General features: G+C 45.7%; 1 protein-coding gene across 1 annotated transcript in view; it reads right to left on the reverse strand.

Annotated features, from left to right (window-relative positions):
• Positions 1-22,613, reverse strand: part of LOC115541849 (netrin receptor UNC5D-like) — a 156,629-nt gene that overhangs the window by 59,107 nt on the left and 74,909 nt on the right. The window contains 1 exon segment of the mRNA XM_030353736.1: positions 1,896-2,093. Coding sequence (XP_030209596.1) covers positions 1,896-2,093 — 198 coding nt within the window.

Consider the following 22,613-nt stretch of genomic DNA (forward strand, 5'->3'; position numbering starts at 1 on the left):
GTGCGTTGCGCGTGAGCAGGGAATACCCTGGTGGTAACTCACAGAATGATTCAAACGGCACGTGCTGGCTTTGACTTACCGTTACCACACAAACACAAACTATAGCATACGATATAGAGCCATGACACAGCAGGAACCGTGCCCAAACAAATGTTCTGTTCTTTGGTTTCTTTATATTTCAGTTCACTGTGGCTTGTATAGAGCTCCTGGGTAGCAACGTGAGCCAAACTAGGAGCAAATACAAGTTTTGTGACAGGCAACATCATGTAGCAAATCCCACAGCATGCCCGGCAAGCAAAGCCTGGCACACATGATGCAAGGCAGCCCCATAGGGGGGGTTGTACAGTACTACAACATGGCAACCAGTACATTAAGCAGAAGAGGAAACAGAACGTTTGCTCAACAGGATTTGGTAGGCTTGTTCTGGTGGAAAACAAACAGAGCCAAACAGAGCTTGGCAAGGTTAAAGTGGGAAGGAATTAACATCAGGGAGCTATATCTGAACAAATGTTTGAACAAACTAAGCTGAGTAATTGCCAAGTGTATTTGGAGCCAAATGTAAGTTGGAAAGCAAATCTCTTGTTTATGACACAAATTCTGGCATGGTGGCAAACATTGACTGAGCATCAATCAGTGCTTTTATTTGTTCCATTTGTTCTCTTATCTGCCGGGAAATTACCGAACTGGTGCATCACAACTGTAAGATTAAAATCTAAAATCTATGATTGACTCAACCAATGGTGAAATAATTTAAATAATTAAGGTATTGGTCATTTTAGCTGTTTCACAGGTAAGCTGTTTGATGAGGTGTCGGGCACCCGTTGCCTTCTGGGTAATGGAGGAATATCCAGCTGCTGCGGCTTTAAAGCTCCCGTCTTCTCTCTCCTAATCCAACGGGAGTAACATGGTGGTGGTAGGGGGGGGGGGCAGCATTGCTACTAGCACAGGTGCAACTATATTTCCAATTCCCTGCTATTTACTCTCCTTTCTGCTGCCCTCCCCGCATTCACAATTACAAACGGTATTTTGAGGTCACATGTTTTTGTCAAGTAGCCCTTCACGCATCTCCTATGCGATTCTATCCAATTCAGGATTTCTGCGTGTGATTCTGCCCGTCGTTCTCCTGGTCGTCAAGTCGACGTGTTTAACTTCACAGTTGTCATAATGATCTCTCTGCTCGCTTGAAATCCAATCCTGATCAAGGTCGGGTCGATCCTGTTCAATTCTTTCAACGAAAACGTGAAGCCACATCAAGCCGGGATCAAACCCGCGGCCCGCTTTTCAACGGGTTGCATCACGCACCATCAAACCGGTCATCACCTCTCAGGCGCTCAAAGACCGGTATCGAACAATCGAACAATAAAAGCCTTTTGGGGGATACTGTGCTCCTATTACCGCCGTATTGAACGTGACACATGAGCTGACGCAGCCAGGCAGATATATACTTTAAGGGAGGAGGGGGGGGGGGGCAGATGGGTATAGCCTGAGGCGTAGTCAATAGGCTCCTTTTTGCAGAATCCATCCTGTAAGCTGTGATTCCTGCCCACCGAGGATCTGAGCTCCATCTTCAGACCTTCTCACCCTCGTGTGAAACTGAGAGCAATTTTGACAAGCGAGATTGAGTTGAAGCTCGAGGTTATATATGTGTGTGTGTGTGTGTGTGTGTGTGTGTGTGTGTGTGTGTGTGTGTGTGTGTGTGTGTGTGTGCGTGGGTGTGTGTAGGTGTGTATAAGCCCATACAAGAATTGTGTAATGTATATGTGTAGGATTGAGTTTAAGTTGGAGGTTGTGTCTATGATGAGTGTGTGCACGCATGAGCGTGCATGACTGCATTTGTGCGTGCGTGCGTGTCTGCGTGCGTGCGTGCGGTGCGTGCGTGCTCGGTGTGCTCATACCGGTGCCCAGGTCGGTGTGCTCCTGGGCCAGGTGCTGGCTCTGATGGACCCATTCCCCGTTGCACTTGAAGAAGATCTGCAGTGCGGGCTGGGCCCGGCAGCGCAGCTTGATGGGGTGGCTCTTGATGATGTAGGCGTCGTCGGGCTCCTGCAGGAAGCGGGGCAGGGTCCCGGACTGGAGGGCCTCGCCCCTGGACCCTGGGACACACACACAGGCACACGGTCACTATATACATATATACAAGCTCTCAGTCCCGTAACCTGAACGTTACCGTTGTGTTAGTCACGTCTTTCATTTTGGGTTTGTTTGATTCCCCCGGCTTATTATTCACCTTCAAATTAAAAATGTAAAATATATAATATAAACAACTACATTAAATCATTAATAATGATAATAGATGGTTGAGGGGACGTTTTATTCTATAATATAATATTTATTGATGTCTTACATTTGTTTTAAATTATTTGTATTGTATTGAATGGGTCCAGCCACTCAAATCCTCTGAATAAAGAAATGACTCCAAGACAAAAAGAAGAAAAGGTAAACATTCTCACATTGCAATTCCAACCCAACAAAAGAGCCACTCCGCCGTCTCCAAGCGTGTGCTTGTGTCTTCTGATTGGTATTCCTGACGCGTGATTGGATCCCGTGGAGGTGGGGAGGTGATTACACTGTATTTAAATCCCTGAGGATAACAAGGGGGAACCTGTCCATGGTTAGTGTGAAGCCTTCAGAAGGCCAGGTAGCTGTATCTCTATCCAACCCCGCCAGGATTACAGAGCTCACTCCCTTCCACCTCTTCCCCCCCTCTCTACCCACCCCCCCCCCCCCAACGTACCCCTCCCCTCAGCTTCCTAACCTATCCATCCCTATCTCTTGCTATCTCTCTCTCTTGATCGATCTAATCCTTCTCCCGCTCCTGAAGGATATTCTAGGAGATTGAGGGTAGGAGATACAATGTGTGTGTGTGTGTCTTTGTGTGTGAGTTTGTATCTGTGTTTGTCCATGCATGCATGTGTATATGTTTGTGCGTGTGTGTCTGTGTGTGTGAGGGCCTGTCAGTGTCTATCATTATGGGGAGTGCTTACTTATGTTTGTGTGTGTGCTTCTGTGTGTGCGTGTGTTCAAGAGAGTGCCTTCTCTGTGTTCATGCGTTTGTGCGTGTGTGCATGTGCATGTTTGCGCGTGTGCATGTGTGCCTGTATGTGTGTGTGTGTGTGTCTATGGTGGTGCAGGATGGATCTGTGTTGATGCGTGTCTGTGTGTGTGTGTCTGTGTGCTTCTGTGTGCTTGCATGTGTGTATGCATGTGTGACAGCGCCGCTGTAAATCACACAGTTTTGCGCCCTGCTGTGCCTCGTCCCACACTGCGGCACACTCCCATTCACTCCCACTTTGCTCCGGAGCCCCAACAACGAGACACGCTTTCAATTTGAAAGGGCCTAGCTGCAGGCGAAGCCTTGGCCTGCTACAGAGTGCCTCCATTTGTTCAGCGCCGGGTGCAGTGAGATGGCATGTTTATGTTTGGTTAAACACAAAGCACAGACGTGGGCCCCCATGCGAGGGCCCTATTCATCAGAGGAAGACACCACTGAACCCGGGCCCCACACCAGCACAGGACCTTGCAACCAGAGTAATTGTTCATTTGTTTACAGTTTGTGGTGTTTTCCTTCTAAGACAGAGTGAGGGGGGGGGGGGGGGTTGAGTATTTAACGTTATCATTATAGAGTTTGCGAGTCTGTGTTTCTAATTGTTTGAGGACTGAAGTTTGAAAAGGTAAATAATCTATCATGATTGATGTCATATTCTTGATGACATATTTCTAATCATTCGATGGGCCTATTCTATTTATTTTCAAATCAAACTCCGTGAGTGATCCAGCTCATTTACATATTCAATCTGACTCTTGTTCTTTCTTCGGTACACCTGACCCCGCCCCCCTCCGGTTCCTGTCTGGTCATTTCAGCAACCAGTGGCGTTCTGTGCACTCCACGGTGATCTACGACTACTGGGTCAACCCAGCAATGACACAAACTGCTGGTCGGGTGGAAAAACAAGATGTCAATGCCATAGGGCTGAGTGATAGCTCTATCAGAAACAAACACATACACTCTAGCAGGAACACACACACACACACACACACACACACACACACACACACACACACACACACACACACACACACACACACACACACACACACACTCTCTCAAAAACACATACACAAACACACACACACACACAAAAACCCAGACACATACACACACACACACACACACACACACACTTCATCAGAAACGCACACACATACTGTAATCGGAAAATTATATTTTTACGTTCTATTTCTATAACTGCCATTGTTGAATATGCCTTTTCACTGAAACCCTTGGGGTGGTCAAGTGTCAAAGGTTCCAACTGATAAGTCACCACTATGAGACCCCACATTATAATTGTCTATGATCAAATCAAATAATGATTACTCAGGTCAGAGTTTCCTGTATTCTCATCAAGGAAAATAACGCAAAAGGGGATCTCTGCTTCCTCATGCTCGGTGTACCCCAGGCACAAAGGTCAACGTTAGCTAACGTAGAGTGGCTAGACAATGCAAGGAATAGGCGATAGAGTTTACATGATGAAGGGGACACAACACGATCGATTTTTCCATCACACATCATTGTGTGATGTGAGCTTCACACATCATTGTGTGATCAGAGCTGTCCTCGCATTAGACACTGCGTCGGACTTCAGCTTGCGCAGCTCTTGGAGCGTCACAGGTTGATTTCCCATGCAGGGGACTTCAGCCTGGCGGAGCTCTTTGAGTGAAAGACTGATTTCTCATCCATTGGATCATTGTTTGTTATGTTTTATTGTTTGTTGTATGATTGTTGTATGTTATTGTACCGTTATTACCCAAATATATGACCATAATTGTTATAAATTCAGATGACTCTTTACTCTACCCAGTTTGGTCAGTTCCGGAATTCCCACCACAATACACACACACACACACACACACACACACACACACACACACACACACACACACACACACACACACACACACACACACACACACACACGCACAACACAACAAACATACACACTATCCGAAACATGCACACGACCACACATGCAGAGTATATACACCGTGCACAGTACAGAAGTGTGTTCACACACACAACCACAGACAACCTCATACACATATTCAGACACACATGCCCAGGTGTACATGTACACTCACTCACTCACTCACTCACTCACTCACTCACTCACTCACTCACTCACTCACTCACTCACTCACTCACTCACTCACTCACTCACTCACTCACTCACTCACTCACTCACTCACTCACTCACTCACACACACACACACGCGCGCGCAACCCCCAACACACAACCAAGTTGTACAAACAATGCCGTTATTGCTTGGGTGGAAGAACCTTGAAGCAGGTGCAGCAAATATTATTTACCCTTGAAAAATATCCGCAGGTGCTTAATAAATACATCCATAGTTTTTAATAAAATCCTTAAAAAAAGTATTTCAATTTAAAGCAGAGTAGTATTTTAACTTCTACACGCCCGGAAAGCAGCAACAGTTATTTCAATAATTCAGCATAGATACGAAACAGCAATCTAGCCGATCACTGAACTCTGACGCACCGCACAGTCGATCTGGGAATATTGATCAGTCAGCTTCTATGCATCTCATATACAACGTCAGTACCAAGAACACATAAATACTAGTACAAGGACAGAGGGGGGAGAAAGAGAGGGTGATAGGAGAGAGAGAGAGGGAGAAAGAGAGGGGTTCAACGTTAAGAGACCGGCCAACCATAAAACGGGCCGTTGCACTAATGAATCCTTCATCAAGCAGCGATGAGAAAACTCATCACGAGCATTTTGAGAATACAGCTAATTTTCAAGATCATCGCTTCATTTCGAGGGACTGATCTAGCATCGAATAATCATCAGAAGGGCCGGAATATCCCATGACATTCGTAACCTCTAATCGCATCTACTTTTGCTCGGCTGACAAGTTATTTCTATATCCCATTCCCAATCGCAACATCACTACCCCCTCCACCAACTCCTCCACCACCACCAGTTGTTAGCAGTGGAATGGCATTAGGGTTGCACAGTTAATTGCATTTTTATCTTATCCCTTCTGCAAATAGCTAGTCAGTAAAGTTACAATCAATGCATTGCAACTTTCTTTTATGAAAAAAATGTATAAATAACTAAACAAATGATATTGCACGGCCATTTGAATCAAATCTAATCATCAACGGTCACAACCCAGCAATAAGCACAATTACCAATCACAGACATTGCCAATAAGCTTGCTGAACCTTCCATGTTTGAGAATGTAACAAACTACCGCTCGTAACATGACGCCAGACAACGCAACGCGGTTGGCAGGTTGGCAAATTTTATCTATAATCCGTTAATCGCAAAGAATAAACAAAATCATAATATTATGGAAGATAATTGCATTTATCATTTTTGTCAAGGTTTTATCAAGTCGCAAACCCCCCCCCCCACCACCAAGAAAACAGGGGATGATAAGCGCTGGGTATTAACCAGGCAGGAGGCAGCTGCTTACACATAACAAACAACCACCAGAATCGACTAATGAATTCTCTGTTTTGTTAACTAAGAAGCGGCAGAATACTTATTTGTTGATCAGCGATACACAAGCGTTGTTGACATTTCGTAAACAGAATAAAAATAAAATAAAACTACCCTCCCCTCCTTGGGAAGGAGGAATGTGATGGCATGTGTGTGTGTGTGTGTGTGCGTGTGATTTTGTGAAATGTCAGGTATGTGATGGTATTTGTGATGGTGTGTGTGTGTGTGTGCGTGTGATAGTAAACGTGTGTGTGTGTGTGTGTGTATGTGTGTGTATGCATTGGAGGATGAAAACGCGATTCAACGCGGCATCTCTCCCTTTATCCGTATGCAAGCAACAGTCTATTTGTATGAATACACAACATAAATAGAGTCTGGCAATAGTCAACAGTCCATTAATTAAAGTGGCTGATGTCAAGGTATGGTTTAGTGTCTGTAGGTGTGGGTGGAGGCGCACAGCGCTCGCGGCAGCAGATGGAGCGGTCTGCCTTCCGGAGCAGAGGATCCGGGGGTGGAGGGAGAGCAGATGAAGGGTGGGTGTTGGAGATAGTGAGGAAGGCACCGAGGGAGCATCTGTTTAGATCAACCAAATGTGACCCATGAAGACTTATCCCAGAGCGATTTCAAAGAGAATACTTTGGGAGGACATTTCTTTATTATTAGAATATCTTACGCCTTGAGGAAAGAAGTAATTATTTATATTCCACCGAGCATGGAGACAACCGGCTTATAACCAGTTTGAGAAGGAAAATGTCCCCGATCTAAAAACCATCCCTATGCACGCGCATACGCACTCATACACACACTTACACTGCACTTCAGCACACTACTACTGTGCTGCGATTTAACACTGAATTCTATGACTACAACATGATAATGATCCCTATCCACTCCTGATTGTGGCCGAGGCATTATGTCCAGCGAGTTCTCCAAGCTCCATAGTGGTGTGTGTGTTATGAAATAACAGTTGCTTACTACTACAGTTCTGAAATACCAATTGCCAACGCCCCCCAGCCCATCTCCCGCCTTTTCCCAGTGCCCCCCCGGGGCGCGGTCTCAGAGGGACATCAAAGGAACTGTAGAAATAGCAGAACAAACTTCTTAGTTCATTCTCCCTCAAAACACGAGACCTCATCCAGGCCACCCGCCCACACGGGCGTCTCTCGTCAAAGAACACACACAACTGAGAGAAGAGCTGAGAGCATGGCCACCACAGACAGACATGTCAGTGTGTTTGTTGGTGAGTGTGTGTCTGTGTGAAGTGTGCGAGTGTGTGAGTGTGTGTGGGTGTCTCTGGCTTTGTTCAAATATTGATGTGACCCTCTGGTCTTACACACACACAGTGAGCACACTCCAATTGCACACTTCCAATTATTTATCGAAATTTATCAAGGGAAACTCATCTATGATATATGTTATTTTAAATTGAGGGGAAATTAAACTTACGACTTTATATATAACTCCTCAGACTCCCCCAGCCCCACCACCATCTCCACCAGCACACACATGAACATGGGATGTTTTTTCTTGAATGTAGTTGATATTGGCTGCAGATGAAGGAGGGGGAGTGGATGTAGGACGACCAGCGACTGGCAGGGCGGTGGACGCCTCGGTGGGGCGGGGTTCTGGGGACCCGCGGCTGTATTAAAGGAGAGGAGGGGGAAGGAGGTGATATAAACCGGACTGGAGCCATCTGGGGGCTGAGGAACAGCAGCCGTCACTCTGCTCAGGGATTTAGAGGATGGTCGGTGGGGGGGCTTTACGTCCCTGCTGGTTAGAAGGAGCAGCCAGAGGGGCTCTGGCTGTGGATACAAACCACCGCTTGGCCGTTGTGCCAAAGTAATGAAATGGGGGTTCAATAACTTCATTACGGCGGCTTATTGTAGCGCTAGATAATATTTATAAAGGACTGATTTTCTCCTATTTTTTTTGTATACTTTGCCAAGAATTAATTTAAAAGAAAGAGAATTTTATTTTTGGTGGATTTGCGCTGCTGGGAAGTAAAGTTTAGAGTTGCTGAATCGCCTTGCTGGAGCGATAGGTAAGCAATCATAACATTTTTAGAAAGTCCAAAATTTATCTCATCCATCCAATTAAAGGACAGTGACAGACAGGCGTTTGATTAGATGCAGGGACAGTAAACACTGGGTTCTGATCATGTGACCGTGGACAGAAGGATGCGGGACAGAGAGTGGGAGGGTTCTACTGCTGATCCTGCCCAAGCCGTGGGTAGCCCAGTGCCCACCATAGCACTACCTCTATACACCTTATTCCACGCGTAAACAAGGGCGGCGCCATACTGGTTCCGTTTTGTGTTCTATCTTCTGGTTGAACAACTCTGTCCGTTATCTTACAGTGGCACAATACATTAGCAATTTTTGTCAAGATGACCATCATTATTTGTTCCATGCGGGGCTGCCATAACAACTGGAATAAAAGACGGGTGTCCTTGCAACAATACTGTGTTGCACACGGGAAAACCAGGGCAGAATGTTGTGGGGCAACCATCAATCTTAATCCCCCGCCATCCAGCGATGAGGACCGGCGTATGTGGCTAAAGGCGCTAAATTTGAAGAACCCTCCGAAAAGACCCTACTCTGTTCTTTTCATTTTGTGGACGGCAGACCATCAGACCAACACCCATACCCCGAGAAATGGTTGGGATATGTTATTCCTCCGGTGAAAAAGGCTTGTCGGATGCTTGTGAGGCTCCAAGGTAAGATAACATTTTAGCACTAACAGCTATCAATATCGCGAGTCGTTAGCCAGCTAGCGTCTAATGAGTATGATCAGCATATACCCGTAACTATGCCTTGGGTTGACCTCAATAAATGCAGCATTACAAGATAAAATCAGGTCGAGGCTTTCTAATTTGATGTCCAGGACTGGTTATGTTGAAAGGCAGCAAAAAAATTAACCTTATCGTTGATAACATACGTCTAATGCTGTTATTTCTACAGAAGCCTCAACCAGCTCTCCAATCCAGGAGACTGATGGGATAACACACCGTTATGCTTCTACACAGGGGAAGTATGCATTCATGGAAGATCAAATCTATGATGTCAGTGACTCACTCCATTGTCCTCTCCTCCATGACCAGGCAACATAGTGTCCTGAACAACATCTTGTACACACCAAACCTCTCCGGAATGATCGGCTGTGTCTACTGTACACTGGGTTGTCAGTGGATGCCATTGAGGCTTTATCCGGCGACCTGAAAGAAGGATGCAGCATCTCTCAGCTACATCCCAAGGATCAACTGTTGATGACCCTGATGAAGCTCCGGCTGAACCTATTGCAGGACGACATCGCAGAGAGGTTCAGAGTGTCTCAGTCTGTGGTCAATAGGATGATCTCTCAGTGGCTGGACTTCATGGGGGAGAAGATGAGGTGCTATGTTCCATGGCTGCCCAGGGAGACGATCCAGGCAACGATGCCACAGAGCTTCAAGGAACATTATCCATTAACCACATGCGTAATCGACTGTTCTGAGACCCCTCTTCAGAAGGCTCACAATCTGGACTCAAGAGGCGAGTCTTACAGTCATTACTATGGACATAATACAATCAAGTTCCTCATAGCTATTGCACCATGTGGTTTGATTATGTTCATCTCTCCAGCATATGGTGGGAGATGCAGTGAGTTCATCACAGGCAACCTGGGGTTTCTGGAGTGTCTGCGTCCAGGTCTTGAGGTGATGGCTGACCGAGGACCGAGGATCTTCTGTTTGAACGTAAAGTCAAGCTCGTCCTGCCAGCTTTCACCAGAAGAGGCCATCCCTTGTCTGAAGAAGACACCACCAAAAACGAGGCGCATAGCCAACGTCCGAGTGCACGTTGAGAGGGTCATCCGCCGCCTGAAGAACTACAGAATCTCTCTAGGTCGTCCTCAGACGAGCCCTCCATCGTTGCTTCCAGTCATCCCGATTCTCCATACATCTGGCCAGTTCATTGGTACTTTGCACTCCTGCATCCTTCTTGAGTACATCCACGAATGTGAGTCTAGGACGTCCACGAGACCGATGCCCATGGGTTGGTTCCCACAGTACCAATTTGCTGGCTGGCAGCTCTTGGTGTCTTTGGCAGTGTCCCGCCAGTCTCATTCTCCTGGCAGCTACTTTCTCACTCACCCTTGGTATTGTTTGAGAGACTACAGAATAGTCTCTCGAACAGTGCCCATTAACCTTGCCCAGAAATTTGACAAGATTCTGAGAGTGTAATGTCTATGTAATCTTCGTGCGGACATTATACAAGAAGATGAGGAATAAGATGTTCAATCAGTTATAAGTTAAATCAGTTGTAATGGTTACATGGTTAAAATGTTGTTTCTCTTGTTTATATTGTACATTTTTACAAATCTATATCAAACTTTAACTGATATCTGTATTTTTATACACAAACATGATGTCTTTGTCAGAGAGGGTCAATAAAATAAACTTGACACATTTGAGGCATTTGCTAAATCCTTTAAAGGGACACTGTGTAAAAATTACTCCCATCTAGTGGTACAATTGTATATTGCATTCAAACTAATAGTGCTCGTTTGTTCAAAAACTACGGTGGGCAGTATGTGTCAAGAAGCTGTGTCATGACATCCAATACTACCTCACCGAGTCATTCGATTGATGATGAGGTTCGTTATTTCAAACAAATTTCAAACTGCATTGAATCATTAGTGTAAGCTAATGATGTATGAGTAATTATTCCTCGAGCAAGATAGTGAATTATTTCAGTCATCATTCCCGCTGGCTCAGAGTGAAAACGCGTTTGCATTTCCTGTACCACGTAGTGCTTTTTGTCCCTCTCGGCAGTTCATAGACCGGAAGAACATAGAAGCCTCCATGAAGCTTACCCGTCCTATGTAACTAAATATTAATTATTCTTCGCTCAGGAGGATAAGTGAGATTTTTGGCAGAGATAATTTTACACCAATGAGGACTTATTTATGAATGAATACGTTGATTTGAGGTAATAAATGACTTAAGATATTACACAGTGTCCCTTTAATGATTGAGTTAATGCTTTGACATAATACTAAAAACTAATTAAGTACTTAAGTAGTATAAAGTTATCATTTGCATAACTGCATCTAACACTCAGAGCAACAGGCGACCTTCATTATACTCGTCTGAAACAAAAGGAAACATGTCTCCGAGATAGAATGCTCTTTGTCTAGCCACAGTCTTTGCACAGAAAGCCTCATCATATGGGATGTGAAGCATTACCTGTTTTGAATGAGACCAAATCAGTAACTTGCATGCCTTTAGCTTTGTGCAGAACAAGCCAATTTGTACTTGCATGTAGAAGCCGCGGTTAATAATTAAAAATATCCCCATGACACCTGAGGCAGACGCCTCAAATCCACCCCCAGTGGAGTTCATTAACCTCGGGTGGCGAAGTACAATCCCTCCATCTGAACTTTGACATTTCTCTCCCCACGTTAGCCTCTCCATCTTAATTCGCCAGGTATTTCAATGTAGCTATCTAGACGTAGCTAGCCGACCGGAAGTTTCAACACTAAGTGCAAGACAATAACATTTAAAAAGGGACGTGGCGGAATAAGGTGAATAGGACTCGTACATCAGATGTATCATGGGAATTGTTGTTGGCGATCCTCCACCACTTTGAGAGGCCCCAAGAGAGCTGTCTGGCAAAACCTCCATCAACATCAACCAGGCTAAGGAAAAGATTGTTTTGCCAAGTCTCGTATGAGGACCACTGTGGCAGTTTCAAACATAACAATATCTCTCCATGATGACAAATCATGTCATGATCATTTATCAACATAACATACCTGTCATTGTCATTGCGATGTGACGTTGTGACGTTGTGATGGATAAGCCAAATTATTGGGATCTTAAACACATTTCTAGGCAAAATTTCATCAGCAAACTTCTCAAACATGCATGATGACATTTTTATTAATTTATTATCCACGGATGAGCTCGGATTTCATCACATCTTCGAAAACAGTCCACCTGTTTGTAAACAAAGCTACTGGGTGTGTCTGTCTGTGTGTGTGGTGTGTGTGCGTAAATGTTTGTGTGTGTGTTTGTTTAATTTGATGTATATGTAATTGGATGTTTAAGTGTCTGTGGAGGTGTCTGCATATATAGGCGTGTGTGTGTGTGTGTGTGTGTGTGTGTGTGTGTGTGTGTGTGTGTGTGTGTGTGTGTGTGTGTGTGTGTGTGTGTGTGTGTGTGTGTGTGCGTATGTGCGTCTAAATTCTAAGCATACAAGTCTGTGTATATATGTGTGTGTCTGTGTGTGTGATACCTAGAATTGTATCGTACGTGTATATGTGTGTGTGTGATACCTAGATGCTTAACATACCAGTCTGTGTGTTTGTGTGTGTGTGTATGTGCGTCATCTCCGTCAGTCTTGTGACAGCCTGTCAGCCCTGGTCCCGGCTGGTGGGGGAGGAGGGCTCTCCCTCTGCTCCGACGATAATCAAAGAGTAAACACGCCGAAGCAAAAGTGGGTTACCTGAGATGTCAACCTTATAACGAAGAGGAAGCACCAGCTCTCTCTCTCTCTCTCTCTCTCTCTCTCTCTCTCTCTCTCTCTCTCTCTCTCTCTCTCTCTCTCTCTCTCTCTCTCTCTCTCTCTCTCTCTCTCTCTCTCTCTCTCTCTCAACCCGTGAAACTTCCCACTTTAACAAAAAAAACAAAAATCAAGCTTCACTAAAATAAATTTGGAAAGCCACCTATATTTACATTTTCGGGCGACTTTCACACTTTTCACACATTTATGACATTGAATATTTAGCTGTTGAGTTTCTCACCCCAGCATCACTGAATAAAGACTATCTAAAAAGAAAAAGGTGCTACATTCAGCTTTTAGCTTTCAGTAAGTTGGGGGGGGGGGATAAACATCATGCGGTGACAGCTACAGTGCAATGCTAATGTCCATCACTGTATGTAAGCGTTAGCTACAGTGTCTGATGTGGTTAGCTTGACAAAAAGGAGAGGCAGACAAGAGCTAAGTCCCCGCGGACCGGTAATACACGGCTTCACGGCTTGTGACTTGGTCTCAGTGGCTAGGCAAACCAATCTTAGATATCGACTTAACAGATGGCGGCTGGCTTAGCTGGGATACAAATTGTATGGGTCATAGTTGTGTGCATTTAATACACCTCGGTTTCTTCCCTTCAGGTAAGTCAAGCAATGAATGCACACACACACACACACACACACACACACACACACACACACACACACACACACACACACACACACACACACACACACACACACACACACACACACACACACACGTATTTCATACGTACGTTAGTTTTGATAAATAAAGCATAATTTTAGCAGCAGAATAACAGACTATCAAAACTTAATGCTGATTAATCTTTTATCTAGCCTTTTGATCCATTCTGAAGACAAAACACGAGAGACTGGCTCAAAACAACAACAGCCTGATTAAAACAATTGTCTATGCTACACATTATATGAGTACAACCAGAGGCCCACAACCTGACACAGCGCACACGGTGCTAAAACACCATCAACATGAATGAATGATCCTTATTTGTCAATGTACAGGTACAGGTATACGGGCACATCGAAATGATAACCCAATATTGCACAAGTCCTCAGAAAGTGAGTAAGGTAGATAGACAACTAGATTGTTCACAGTAGGGAATTGCACAGTTCCCTAGTAGCTGCCACGTGCATGATGGTCCGAGAGATCTGGTGTTAGCAACGTAGTGCCTGCATGGCCCTGGGGTAGAAGCTACATTTCGGTCTGTTTGTCCGTGCAGCCATAGCCCTAAAACTCTTCCCTGAGTGCAGCCGCACAAAGTGATCGTTACCCGGGTTGGATGGATCCCTGAGGATCTTGGTAGCCTTCTTGAGGCAGCGGGTGTTATATAGTTCCGCCAGAGAGGGGAGAGGGCAACCGATGATCTTCTGGGCCGAATTAACGACCCGCTGTAGTGCCTTCCTCTCTGCAGCTGTGCCACTGGAGAACCAAACGCAGACACAGTAAGAGATGATGCTCTCCACTGAACAACGGTAGAAGGTCACAAGCAGCTCTTCCCTTAGGTGGTAGTTCCTGAGGACAATCGAGTCGCTGTTGTGCCTTCTTGATGATGGCTGAGGGGTTGGTCCTCCAGGACAGGTCCTCCTGGATGTGCACTCCCAGGAAGCAAAAGGCTGCGACCCTCTCTATGCAGCCACCGTCGTTGAGCAGGGGCTGGATCAAAGACTTCTTCCTCCTGAGTTCGATGATGACCTCCCGGGTTTTGAGCTGGTTCAGCAGCAGGTTGTTAGCCTTGCACTGCTTGCTCTGCTGCTCCACCTCGTCCCGGTATGTGGTCCCGTTTCCACCCAAGATGCGGCCCACCATGGTGGTGTCGTTTGCATACTTTGTGATGTCATTGCTGGGGTGGACGGGGGTGATGTCGTGTGTATAGAGGGGGTAGAGCAGGGGGCTCAGCACGCGGCCCTGAGGGGACCCGGTGCTGAGTCTGAGGGCTGTGGAGTGTGGGAGCCCACCTGCACCCTCTGGGGGCGGTCAGACAGGAAGTCCTTAATCCAGGTGCAGGTGAACATACTACTGTCGTTCATATTCCCTTCAGTATGTCGTTCCCTTGGATAACGTTGTGAACACATGTGTTATGATTAACACAGAACGCATGAACACATTTATAAATAAATTGTTGCAATCGTGGCTATTTAGAAGGTTTACAATCAATTCAATTTACATTACATTTATGCTTTTTGCCTTTTTCTTAATAGCAGGCCTTTCAGCATTTTCTATATTAAAGGGAACATATTATGAAAACAGCACTTGGGATTTGGGCTGTTGTTGTGGGTAGATGGTGCTCCCACACGCATACAAACTTTGAAATAAGTCTGTACATGATTCTTTGAGTGAGATGCGCATTTTTGGAAGCAGCCCGCCTCCAGCTGCCAAACGTGCGAGTCAGTTTCGGCGCCCCCTCCTACGTAGGAAGGGGGCACATTTGAATATGACCTCCCACTTCCCTACTCCCCTCCAATCAGAGCATCGCTAAGATTTTGTGGACCAGCGGACGAGCAGCTCCGGCGGGGGGAACTCGGCGCTAGCCCTGCAGCTAAGCTCTGGGAGTGCAATCCCTTTCTCTGGCGCCGAGCTCACCCCGCCGGAGCTGCCGCCGAAGGGAAGTCGGGAGGAGGAGACATGGAGTAGAAAGGGATTGTACTCCCGGAGCTAAGCTGCTGGACTGCCGCCGAGCTACCCTCAACCATGGCCGAGATATCCCCAACTACGAGTCTTTACTTGTGGAAGTAACAGAGACGTCAGACACAGTCTTTATTATTCATAATATCATCCGCGGTAGACAATAAAAAAAATAAACAGCTTCAAAAACATGTTTTCTGGAACTCAAATACTATGTTTACTTGTTGGGAAAACACCATAATATGTCTCCTTTAATATATATATATATATGTTAGTCTTATTAGGCAAATGGTGTATAATGGGGCTGGTACCATAGCTAAATCTTTTGTCAATATCCACTAGATTTATTTTTTTCGTAATTATTCTTTAAGTAAGACCTCTACTTTAGAATAAAATGATGTAAGGTTTCGAGTTCAGCTTTCCGTTAAATTCTTCATATATATTTTAAAATAGATCAATTTGCGTGGTAAAGAAATAGTAGAAGAGAGTAAGCTTTGAAAACTATAAAACTCGCAGTCGCAGCTGTGAATAACAGGCAAATGGATCCCCTAGCCAATCAAAGAAGAGACGCCCTTATTGGTCAAAACTCCGCCGGGAGCGTTCTTGAATCTAAATGGCCTCATACAGAGGCAGGCAGCCGACTCAAAACAGATATTCCCACAGGGCATTTCACTCACTAACAGCTGACAGATGGATAGATGGCCTTGCGATCTGTATACCCATAACAACTCTTGAATCATACCTACAGCCGAGATACAACTTGATCATCAATGCTGTGCTACATTACATAACCACCATAGAGGGGGCAACAAACAGTGCTTGGCCTATAAGTCACATGACCTGCACGTCCTCAATCCCCCATCCACAGCGCAGTTCTGTGTCTTCCAGCACACAAACTGGAAGAAAGGGGCCCCTAATGGCGTCGTGAAAAATGCAGCAGAACGAGTTCTTTTTGGTCCCAATGGGACCTCCACACCACTCCACTGCTCTCCCATCCGACCTCCACCCCCTCCCCAGCCCTCCATCCCCCCTCCCCCAGCCCTCCCCCCTCCAAAGCCTTCAGCGCTCCACGTACGGAGCTCACAGGCCGGCACAAAAGGCTAAGACGAGAGGCCGCGCTCTTCCATTGTGGATCCCAGGGGAGGCTCCTCCTCCTTCAGACTCCTCACCGTCGGTGGGGGGCAGCAAAGGGAGCGTGTATGGGAACAAGCTCTCATGAATTATGAAGCAGAAGGGACTGAGATCCTCGTAGCAGAGGAGGACGCTGGGAGTCTGCTCCGTCTGAGCCCGGGGCCGGTGGCGGTCCCCTTTTAGAAGACGTATTCGGCGTTATAAAGAATGCACGTGTTATTGTTCACGTTGAACGCCGAGCACGAAGAAGAGCGTCCCCACCACGGATGGTTGTGCGGCTCATTACTAATGAAGCGTTCGCCTCCGTCGTCCTTCTTAATAAGTCGGAGCGAGACGGGGGGCTTGTGTTCTCGTGAATCCCAGCCCCACCCCATTAATATTTGAAGTGAGAAAACATAACAAAACAAAAAAAAACATCTTTCAAGCATGGATGCGCGCATTTGTCAAGCGTAGATACGTACACACACACGCACACGCACACACACACACACACACACACACACACACACAGCGCGCAGCACGCCCATATCGTCTTATCCCCTTGTCGCACACACTCCGCTCCGTGCCCGTCTCATCAGCGGCCCGTGAGCGAGCTCTCGGCCGAGTGTGCGGCACGACGCGGTGTGTTTGTGGCTCACACATGTTGTTGTTCTTTTGGGGACTTATTTATTGGCGGTCGCTCCGCTGGGATGTTCATGACAACGGAAGACTTACACTGGGGTTGCGTCATAAGCCTTTATCCTACCAACCAAATTGTTTAACCAGAGTCCTGGAAGAAGCCTCCTGTTCACCACCCCCCGACCACTCGTCAGAGAACTAATCAGAGGTTAATTTAGGAGTCAGGACCACTCTAGGGCCCGCCTCTAGATTCTACCATAAATTCAATAAAAGCTTCAATTACTATTCTTGATTGACTTCAGCCAGAATTCCCCGAACAAAACCTCAGACTCTCTCTCTCTCTCTCACTCTCGCTCTCTCTCTGACTTGCATTCTCTCAGACACACACTCTCTCTCTCAGACTCTCTCTCTCTCTTTCTGTATTTGAAACATCAAATCAATTTCACATCTGCTTTTTCCCAGCAATGTTTCAGAGTTTCCATCCAGCTTGGGCCTAACCCTAATAGGACAACTTGTGCTCAATGTTACGTGGACAGCTCAGTGTCGATCCTTTAGTCAGGGGTTCTCAAAGTTTCGACAACTGAGGGCCAATTTAGGAACCCAAAATTTGACTGAGGGCCGCCAAAGGAAAAAAAAAATTGGCAGGAAACGCCGCCAGCATCCCAGTGGTCAAAAAAAACATTGCACCGTGGACTTCCGGGAGTGAGGTCAAGTGAGTCTAGTCTAAATCACGAAACTGAGGCTCAGCCTTTCAAAGTAATGTAAAGTCGGATTAAAACGAACAAATGTAAAAGGATTTAATTGAAAGCTAGAGAGGGTTGACTTTTCTCTTTATATTCATTTATCTTTGTTTAAATTAATATTGATATAATAATAAAAAATATATATATATATATTTTTTTTTTTATATAACTTACATAATTATGTATGTCATTGCGGGCCGCCAGGAATGATTCCGCGGGCCGCCATTGGCCCGCGGGCCGCACTTTGAGAACCAATGCTTTAGATACTAAATTCAATCTGTTGCCGTTAATTTTATATTCCACAGGTATACTTTCCTTTATGTTGGTGTTTCAGTTGTCTAAACAACTGATAAACTTCTGGATAACACCAGCCAGTTTGTCTCTCATCCTGAACCACGGATGGTCTGAAATGAGCTCTAAATTATTCATAATCCAGGAAGGTCTGCATGCAGAATGGCCCCCTGGCATTTATGATCTGGTGAAGGCGCTTGACTTCTCCTACTTCATTTTCCATCGTTAAATGTCACTCTTTCTTAAATTGGATGCTCCGGCCGCTACTAGTTGTGCTTTCAAGATAATGCCCCCTGCATCCCTTGCCTCCCTCCCTGCTCCCCTTCCCACCCCCACAGCCCCCGACATTTCTTTCATGTTGTATAAAAGAACCAGTGTTTTCTAATATCCGTTAAATTGCATGCTTGCGTCACACGTCGCACACATGAGGCGAGCGGACTCCCCCTTGATGAAGAGTGACGTCCCCCAACGCCCTGGTGCCGGGCGGGGGTTATTATCCGGGAGTCGTTTTAACCAACCCTTTTGTCATCAGCTCGCGGATGACGAGCAGTCTGCAAAAGTCTCGGCTGTGAATGACTGATTAAATGTAACGGCGGCGGCACTGTTATTTATGGGAAGTGCTAAGTGTGTTATATTCACAAGAGGGACTGTAAATTAATATTGTTTCCATTATCCGCCGCAATCACTCTGATGAAACTCCAGAGAGTCGCTGCGGCGCAGGAAATAAAAGACAAAGTTAGGGAGGTCAAGGTGAGGTCATCAGCTCATCTTAGAAACATGAGAGCAGGTGAGGTCCGCGCTGAACTCCTGTGACCCGCGCACTCTGTTTATGCAGCTCGTCAAGCATGTGTGTGTGTGTGTGTGTGTGTGTTGTGTGTCGGTTTGTGTATGGGAATCTAGAGTGTAATTTCCTTCCATTACGCTACCTGTAGGCACTGAGTTAAGATGGTGTGAAAGTTTGCATAACTAGCCTGAATAGTGTGGGTTTGTGGGTGCGTTCATGCGCCTGTGTGTATGCATGTGTGTGTCTGTCTTTGTATGTTGTGTGTGGGTCTGCATGTATATATGTATGTATAAAACAGGTTTGCCAGCAAGGGGGTAGTTTTCATGGCTCTCCATAAATGAATACACTCACCAAGTACCCAGGATTATCGCTAATCCCGGACACCGACTCCCACAATGCAATGCGAGAAGACATAATTTCAGAAAGAACATTCCGATAAAACATGTTTTATTTTATTTGATTGATTCGTCAATAATAATAAAGATGAAGAAATACAGATTGACATTAAACCAGATAACGACGCGATCGATAGAATCCCCCTCTATCAAGCCCTAATCAAATACTGCCACTCCTAGGCTAGTTAACCATTCCTGTTTCATGACTCACCTAATGCAATCAATGGCCTTGGTGATCAAAGGATCTCTGCATGGATATCAGAGTCAAATCCTCCTGCATTGACACACCAAGGCATGCTGGGATTGCAGCCCATTATAAATCGATGCGTTGACCCCCTTATTCCGGGGGATTTAGCTACTTGTTGGCCGCCTTGAAGCAGCTGTAATACCTTATGTCCCTGCAATGTTCCCCGTTGTAGCGTTGCTCGCGCTGAGTCCTTCAGACTCAATCTCTGCTTCATCTTAAACTTACTGAGGACGTATGACACTATGTGTCAACTCAAAAGCCCCCTCAGACGCTCCTGTCTCGACCGAGAGAGGGCCGCCACAGAATGCGGATGAGATTAACTCAATCACTTATTGTTCTCCCCACACACATACAAACACGCACGCACGCACGCACAAACGCACACAAGTACAAACACAACCTACAGATTCCAGAATAGTTCTCCTGATGATTTGCATACTAAATGCGTGGTTTGCGGAAATGAATTGAAGAAAGAGATGACAAATAGGGGCGATGCGGTGGCATACACCCTTTATAAGAGAGAGAGAGAGAGAGAGAGAGAGAGAGAGAGAGAGAGAGATTATTTGCAGTGTTGTCCCAGTGGCCAACCCAGCCGGCTTGGAGTCCAGACATCGATCAGACCAAATCAGCTTTAGGGGTCGGCTGCAATCCACTCTCACATTTCAGCATGTGCTCCCCGTCCCGCCCCTCTGACGTCTCAATGTTCTTCAGAGAGAGGCTGACAGTGAGTTACATAATAAACCCTCTTTGCCGAGACTGAGAAATTAATTCCTCTACATCCATACTATAACCTACGGTAAAATTGTATATATATCTTAACGCCAAACGCAATGATGACGAGAGTGACTGTCTCTGTGACAGCTTCTCTTCAGAAAGTTGCCAAAAACGTCCGGTTCTTAACTTTAGGATTCAGTTTCATTTATTTTCTTTAAATATAGGAATGTGTGGGTGTTTTTGGAGAATTGCTGCAAATCCTGTTCTCTTTTCGCCGTAAGCTTATTAAAGTCAGCAGCCAGCTGAACATTCATAGAAAACGGCAATAGACAACCTGTTTAATTGCAGGAGCAGTATAAGCTATGCGTAGTGAAACATGCTGTAGGGGATGGCAGTGATTCTGTAAGATTGTGGAGTGATCGCAAGCACAATTATTAGAAATCGAATAAGAAGATGAACACAGAGACAACTGTGCCCACACAAAAATAAAAAACATACAAGACAATGATAAATTAACATTTAATGTCTGGAAAAAAAAGTTCAATGTACGATTGACTGCAAATGAATTCATAACATCATCAACAACCGAAACAGATTGAAGACAAGACAGCAGCATATGTCCCGAGAACAATGTAATTTGAATAACGCTAATTGAAGTAGTCACAAACACACTTTCCAGAAGGGTGTTTTTTTTTGGTTTCAAGTTTTGCGTTACAGCTGTATCATATCTATGTCTACATTCTATATCTATGATAGATAGCAGTCACCATCAGAGCAAAAGCGACCACAAAAAAAACTAAAACAAAAACCTTGGGGGTCGTCGGGGAGGAGAATGCATCCTAATGAGCTGCCTTTGGTCAGCATGGGCCCCTGAACATGTGGTGGTAACCTCCCTGCAGCCAGAGCTCATCCACTCTCCCTCCACCCCTCCTCTCAAGAGCCTGTCTGGTGCAGCGCTAGGACTGGTAATGTGTGACTCACAGGTGGAGCTGATTGGAGGACTTCTGCCACCAGCCTCCCCGGTAACCGGCCTGATTAGAGGTCGACGGCATTGACGAGATAAAAGGATTGAGGTGGCAGGGAACCTTTCTCACAGTCAGTTGGTGAAAAGGCCCTTGAACAGGATGACCCGTGGTCACTTTGTCCAGCGAGAGGTGGTTGAGGTGGGGGGTTGACCATGGGTCTATATGTTAAGTGGGAGTTTTGAGGTCATGAAAGAACATGGAGGAGTTGCTGAGGCACTTAATGTTTCAGCGTCTGGTGTCCTGGAATAACCTCGGCCACGAAAAACAAATTATTAAAATAATTGAAATCAATAAAAGTGCTCATTTTCGCTTGTTTGCTCCTTAAAAAGGTGCTCTAGTTATTGTTTGAGAGTTGTAAAGGGTGGGAGGAGGGAAGAGATGAAAGCCAGACTTTGAGAGCAAACACCCCCAAATATGTTCCCTGCTTTCCCATTTCCCTCACTAATGGCTGACGCATGGCCCGGAGAACCCGACGCAGTCTGTAAGATTCATAATATCATAGAATATCCCCGTCAGCTCGGCCGCGGCGCAATGAATGAAGATCCTTAACAGGTCTGAGGACTTTTATTTTTATTTTGACAGATGTGCCCGAAGTTACTACTTTGCAACCTCGTTGATGACCAACATTTAGAAAAACATACTTTTAATTCAGCCTTGGGTGAAATCGAAGTGTTACACCTTTCCTGCTGTCAGGCTCACGTAGCACAGGAGAGACTGTCCCTACAGGGCAGAGGTTCTCGGGGGTAACACCCTTCATTTTGACCGGCTGGGGTCTGCTTACAGGTCGGAATGAAACAGCCAACGATTCTTGACAGGCTGGGTACTTTATTCGAAGTTCCGCTAACTATACAGTACACGTTTGCACAGACACAACCAGACTCGTTCATTCACTAAACTGACACACGCTACCACTCACTCGCTGAGGTCACTCACACACACACTGCCATTCTCGCGCACACACATAC

Source organism: Gadus morhua, chromosome 4, assembly GCF_902167405.1.
Source record: "Gadus morhua chromosome 4, gadMor3.0, whole genome shotgun sequence".
NCBI classification, from domain to species: domain Eukaryota; kingdom Metazoa; phylum Chordata; class Actinopteri; order Gadiformes; family Gadidae; genus Gadus; species Gadus morhua.